A 7,012-nucleotide genomic window follows, 5' to 3' on the forward strand; every position below is an offset into this window, starting at 1 on the left:
TACAACTTTTTCTTCGTGTCCCAATATTACTATGCCCTTGTTTACGTCAGCCAAATTAGCAATATTTCTTGCATGTTGCCCAAGGTGGGATTTGAATTCATTCTTCTTAATCGTTGCTACAAGCTGTGTTTTAATTTCCTCCTTTGTGGTCTTGATGTCTTGTTCTATTTTTTTTTTCCATTTCATTCACGGTTTCCTTTACTTTTGATACATCTGCATATGTAGCTGTCATTTTCTTGGCTTCTTCCATTATTTGAGCTTGGCTGTTTGACAAATTACTTTCAATCTGTTTGACAGTTTCTTGGACTTTGATGACCTCCTCAACTTTTTCTTGAAGACTTTTTGCTTCAGTTTCACTATGGTTGCCAATTTTGGTTTTAGCTTCTTCTAACTTCTCCTTTAGTTCTTTAATTTTCAGGTCAGATTTTTCCATATTTTCTCTCTGAATTGTTGTATTTCTACGCAGGTTTTCTACCAATTCCTTCAGATTCACATTCTCTTCACGTATTTTGAGGCATTCTGCTACCAGGTTGTCAACCTTGGCTTCAAGAGCCTCAATTCTGATTGCTGCTTCTGCTAACTTCATTTTCCTCGTCTGATCTCAGTTGTTCCTCATTAAACAAACAAAAAACAGAGATGTACTCACGTCAGTTGTCTCTAGGCGCGAAACGCTTACCATGCAGGATTTGCGGTCACTTCTCGCTTCCCTCTCCTCTCTCACGTCCCGGCTTACAAGCCACACTATCTTTTTCTGCTTTTTCCACTTTCTCCTTCACTTTCTCACTCAAATTTTCCTTCCAACATGAACTATACACATTTACATACATCCATGGCTAGCAGACTAGACCACCCATTGCTCAAACCTCTCCGTATTTAACATGTAAGAGCTGTACTGCGCTGATGCACTGCACTTCTCGCCTCGTGTGTGTGTGTGTGTATGTGTGTGTGTGTGTGTGTGTGTGTGTGTAGAAAACCTCAGATGCATATATATTTATATCTACTTATAAACAAATAAAAAGTGAAAGAAAAATTACACTAAAATTTCACAATAGTTAGCCCCTAAATTCATTCTCGCTAGCAGGAAATAATACCAAAGAAAACGAGTTTTTGTCGCAGGGACTGAGAAAAATGTTAACTCGTCAAAATTTGAACTTAAATGATTTACTAGATGATAATGTTGAATCTGTTAAGTAATGCAAGCAACCGGAAGTTCTAGAATAGCTCTTGAAGAGAAAACATGAATATTTACCATATAAGTAGAATAACTGTTGCACGTGTCAACAAAAGATTTTAAAAATCCATAATTTGAGATTAAGGAAAATTAACAACCATTATCACGTGGTAAGAATTTTAAAAAATGTGAGTAGGGAGTATTGGACTCGTAACCCCTGACGACGCAGACGCAGTGGGGATGCATCTCGTACCAACTTGTTGTAATGTGACCGCTAACCTTTTCATTAATTCGCCCGCGTTCGAGGTATTAAATAATTGGGCTCGTATGAAAGCGTCACCACAAATAACACCGATTTATTTTAATAACTTGCAGCGGAAGTGCAGCGCTCACGAGACCTGGATTAACTATATGTGGGTTTACATGATTATTCTTTCTTTTTCTCACTTGTAGTTACCACTTCCTTAACATGTAACAAAAACTGCCGAATTATTGCTGTTGCGAGTATATATATATATATATATATATATATATATATATATATATATATATATATATATATATATATATATATATATATATATATATATAATCACAATTAGTTTACACTGAATATGTAGATTCGTTATTGATGTGTGTGTGTGTGTGTATCGTCTATGGAAATATGAAGTCATGCTTGGTAATGAGTTACGAGAGTGTATAATCAGCTATTATTATGCATTAAATCTTGGCGTTGCTTTGAGGAGTTGCATCCACATTCGAAGAGGTGAGCGAGAAAATGCATGTTTGCTTGTTTCAACTCGAGCAACTATTAGCTGGGTGGTTCCAAGGAGGGTGAATAGCAAACATCTTAGAACCAACTCCCAATACTTGTTGGGCCTCATTCACAAAAATACTATTTACGCTCTATTTACTTCGATTGGTTGCCAGATGTACAAAAGTGGGACCCAGAAAGTGTACTGAAATACAATTCCGCAACTGTACAAGAGCGAATCGTAGCGCGTATAATTGTCTGAGATCAAAGGGAAATCCTCGCTCAAAAGGCTTATCTGCAAAGGTAGCCATAAGCAAGACGGGATGTTAAATGCCCGGATGTGCCAATCGGGAAGGGCCAATCACACACAAAATTTGTACCAGATAACCGATGGCAAAAATTCAAAGACAGGTAAAGAAAAGAATAAACATACCCCTCCCCTCAAAAAAAGCAATATAAACACCGGGTTGTTTAGGAAGTAACATTTTTATTGAAAAAAAAAAAACAAAAAAACACGACAAACGAGTGAAATTCACCCAAAAAATCCATCACAAGTCTAGATCATCTTCGATTCCTCCGTGGCCGAGTCCCCGTCGCAGTGAGGTTTCTTCGAAGTGACTCCCGGAAGACTGTGCTTCTCGTAGTTCCAGTGGTGGATCCACGTCAGGAGGGGCCGCCCGTTGCCTATATCCTCAGCCTCCTGGAAGGTCTGGGGAAGCGGAAGCCCCAGGGTTTCCGGCAAAGGGAGAGCGGCCAGGCAGCAGAGGAGCAGCAGGGCCATCATGAACCAGTAAGGAAATGCTGGACCAAATCCCGACTGTTTGGATGGGGTTTGTGCAGATTTTTATTCATTGTGCGAATATATTTTATCTTAAAAACTAAAAGGGAATGAAAATGAGGACCTTTTTTCGACGGAAGCTTATACAGTAAGTAGAGAGTTCGATTTTTATAAAGGATTCTTTACAAAATGAAAGGATGGATAAGTCCTGTAAATCATTAATGAAACAATTTGTTCACGAATTTATGAAACTCACTTCTTTTGGAAAATTAATATAAAAAGGGCGAGAAAAATGCAGTGATCACTGACGCATGGCCGCTATATACATGGATGCATATATGTTTTTTTCATTGATGGAAACTATGTCACACTACAGTTCATACACTTACATTCCCATATATGTTTGTCTATTCATCTATCTATTTATCTGCATCTATCTATTCATATGTAAGTATACCCTGCACACATACACACACACACACACACACACACACACACACACACACACACACACACACACACACACACACACACACATATATATATATATATATATATATACATACATATATATATGCATGTATGTATGTATGTATGTATGTATGTATGTATGTATGTATGTATGTATGTATGTATGTATGTATGTATGTATACATATGTATATTTATACACATATATAATAATAATAATAATAATATACCACAGACACGCACAACTACAAATCTTTAGAGAGCTCACATTGAGGATGTACGGCGCAGCGGACATCGCCGCGAACCCCGCGACCAACGACCAGGCAAAGCCGGTGCTCCTGACGGGCGTCGGGAAGAGCTCGGTGTTAAGCAGGAAGAGGACGAAAATCAGCTGTGTGACGAAGAGCTTGATGAAAGCCGCAATCACCAGGTGAGCCCATTCGTCTGGAAGGAAAGGCTCTATGGAATCATCGTGGCAAATGTGGGCTCTGCAAGTGCAATCATTCAAGTTACACCTATAACATGCAACATCAAATTACTCGTTTGATACTAAATTTCCCTTTAGGTATGAACAAACAAATTATGGATGAAAATGAGTTAAGGAAAAGTAAGAGAACCTACTGTGGAGAGTGAACGGAGCAGCCAGACAGAACACGGCAGCCACAATAAAGGTGAAAATACAGGTGAAGCGACGACCGAGGTAGTCTGAGAAAAGCCAGCCCAGGACGTTGCTCGGGAGTTCAAAAGCCGATAAGACCAAGTGACTCAGGAAGTAGTTGTTGAGGACGTTAATGCTGAAGATGAGAATGCCGTACATCATATACGTGCAGGCTCTGAAAGGGAGAAAAATACGTTTTTCATGAGCATTTCCGTGAGAGGTTATTTGTCATACAGTCACGATTTTCGACAAATGATGTTCATGCCGTTTTTGTGCCAATCGTGAAGAATACCAAGGTGATTTTGATATCACAAATGATACAAATTAATACATTGTTATTATCGTTTCTTGCCATGCAGTTGGAAATCAAAATTCCTATGGATTCAGTACCCCAGATGGCTATATTATGCTACGTTATTCATCTATTACTTGACCTGAATTAGGCCAAGAAAAAGGAAAAAAAAATCATAAACAAACATAAACATCAACAACTTATGTTCAGGAAGAGCATAAACACTGCCAAAGAAGACAGATTAAAAAAAAGAGAAACTAAGAAAAATGGAGAGAAAAAAAAGCTGGAGATCAAGGAAAGCTAAGAATATAAGAAAACAAATCTCACAAAACAAAAAGCAGCAAGATGGCTCTCAGACGCAGTTTGGGGTAACGCAGGATGTGCACCAGAGACTCCTCCTTCGAGTGGTTGTCTCTGAGTTCCTTGAGTTCGGCCTCGAGCTCAGCGGCGGAGGGTTGCTCCTTCCTGTTGTACTTCGCTACCTGGAGGACGGGGAGGATAAATACTTCGTTCTTATGAGGCCAATGAGGATGAGCATGAAAATAAAGCACTAGGTATGGGTTCTTATTTTTTATTTTATTTACTGGACGAGTGAGAGATTTTCAAGGATTTCGTAAAATTAGTAAGGAAAAAAAAAAAAAACGATTTTCATGAACACCGATGGAAGCTTTACATACCCAGATAAGGGTATTTTGAACGGCAGACAAGAGGATGACTTCAAATGGCTATCCACGAAAAGGAAGGACTTGAGAACAAACACTCTTAACTGATTGCAAGAACTCATGCAGATCAGGGCGTGGATTAAAACTCACCTGGATGAGGACGGCGGCGCACTCCTTCAGTTTCCCGCTCATGAGAAGCCACCTGGGAGACTCTGGGAGACACCTAAGAGGGAGAGACAAGTTGCATGGGTCGAGAAAGAAGTACCACGCATTAAAGGCGCTGGGATCGAGCCCATTGCATTTCTGTCCGTGTGGCACGTTCTGTTAGCGTTTCTCTCTCTCTCTCTCTCTCTCTCTCTCTCTCTCTCTCTCTCTCTCTCTCTCTCTCTCTCTCTCTCTCTCTCTTTCTCTCTCTCTCTCCTTCCTCTCACACACAAATCATGTGATTTTTGAAAATATTCATTTTCTGTCAGGGATTGCTTTTATAAAGATTTAGCGAAGTAATACCCATAGAGATGTACAGTACATGAGTGTCTTCAAAGAAACCCGTCTTACAGCAAATAGAGAAAGCACAAAGCCGGGGGGATGCAGGAGATCAGGGTGAGGTAGTCCCAGCGCGGGACAAGCCAAGCCACCAGCGACGTGAAGCACATCCCGGCCGTCCAAGCCACGAAGGACACCAAGACTCCCAAGCCACGTTTCGAAGGCGGCAGGAACTCGAGCGCTGGGGGTGGACGAGGGAAAGAAACGGCGTGTGAGACTTCATATCGAAGGCTGAAGAATATCGTACTTAAATGCAAGATTCTTTGACATTGTCCCGATGGTGGAATCTATTTACAGTATCCATCATTTATTGCTCTTTGTAGATAGATCTAGAATGGCTAACAAAATTCTCCGTGAATTTCCACAAACTTAACCAGCTGAAACCCCCATAATTCCATCACTATCAACAGTCCAGTGACACAAGAGCCATAGGTACCACAGCCCTATTGAAAATCAAACTTACTAATAATATAAGGCATCTGGTAGTTGGTCTGGAAGCTGAGGGAAGCCATGAACCGGAAGACGAGCTGGAAGATGTAGCTGGGCGTCCACACGAAGGCCAGGGTGAAGACGAGGTACAGGACGTGCGAGAGATAGAACACGAAGCGTCGACCGAAGCTGCGGCGAAGGGGGTGGGGGTGGGGGTCAGAGGTCAGATTTAATGGAATTCTCTCAAATCATATAAATGGATGGTGACAATTATGATTAATATCATGATACATGGATATCATGACACGCACGCACGCACGCACACACACACACACACACACACACACACACACACACACACACACACACACACACACACACACACACTAACATACACACATACACACACGCACGCAAACATATCAACACATGGACTTACATAGGTGTGTGACATCAGATCCCTAAGCCATATATCATGGAAATGAGTTTCACCTTTCTCATCGAACATCAAAAAAACCCAGCAAACTCTGCCTCCGTGCACGCCAACAGACACGCACACGAACAGCCTGACCAAGCCTCACAATCGATCCGAAAGGGAGGGCAGAAGCAGCGTGCCCACGGCGTTCCCTGCGGTTCCGACGGCGAGGATGTGATCGGAATACCGGCGTCGCTCGCACAGCCAGCCGTGGCTCGTCGCGACCGTCGACACCATCTCCGACGTGTCGAAATCCCAACCGGCGGTGCATCCTGGAAGATGGTATGAATGGCTTAATTACGAGAGAGAGAGAAGAGAAGAGAGGGGGAGAGCGAAAGGGAGATGGAGAAGGAGAGATAAAGAAGAGAGAGAGAGAGAGAGAGAGAGAGAGAGAGAGAGAGAGAGAGAGAGAGAGAGCGAGAGAGAGAGAGAGAAAGAGAGAATCAGAATCAGAATAACAATGGTTATTCTTTACAACAATTCAATATACATTGAAATATATCTATTTATACAAAAATCATAGAGAAAGTCATTATTCACAAATCAAAATCAATATAATTTAAAAGCACGCATAGAGTGTAAACATATGTAAATCAGAATTCTATCTATTCTGTTACTAACAGAGTAAAATCTTGATTTTATATATATATATATCATATTAATATTATTATTATTATTTATATATATTATTATTATTTATATATATCATATTATTATTATTATTATTATATCATATTATTATTTATATATATCATATTAATAATCATATTCGTGTGTTTT

General features: G+C 40.4%; 2 protein-coding genes across 2 annotated transcripts in view; both read right to left on the bottom strand.

Annotated features, from left to right (window-relative positions):
- LOC113802673 (solute carrier family 22 member 6-B) overlaps positions 1–7,012 on the bottom strand; it is a 42,660-nt gene that overhangs the window by 29,716 nt on the left and 5,932 nt on the right. The window lies entirely within an intron of this gene.
- Positions 2,447–6,511, bottom strand: LOC138866547 (organic cation transporter 1-like). The gene is made up of 8 exons (XM_070139648.1): positions 6,339–6,511; positions 5,792–5,946; positions 5,341–5,509; positions 4,936–5,008; positions 4,451–4,605; positions 3,795–4,006; positions 3,442–3,617; positions 2,447–2,742 (listed from the first exon to the last, which is right to left on the bottom strand). The coding sequence occupies exons 1-8, from the start codon at positions 6,467–6,469 to the stop codon at positions 2,482–2,484; spliced, it is 1,332 nt and encodes a 443-aa protein (XP_069995749.1). The 5' UTR covers positions 6,470–6,511; the 3' UTR covers positions 2,447–2,481.

Source organism: Penaeus vannamei, chromosome 26, assembly GCF_042767895.1.
Source record: "Penaeus vannamei isolate JL-2024 chromosome 26, ASM4276789v1, whole genome shotgun sequence".
NCBI lineage: Eukaryota > Metazoa > Arthropoda > Malacostraca > Decapoda > Penaeidae > Penaeus > Penaeus vannamei.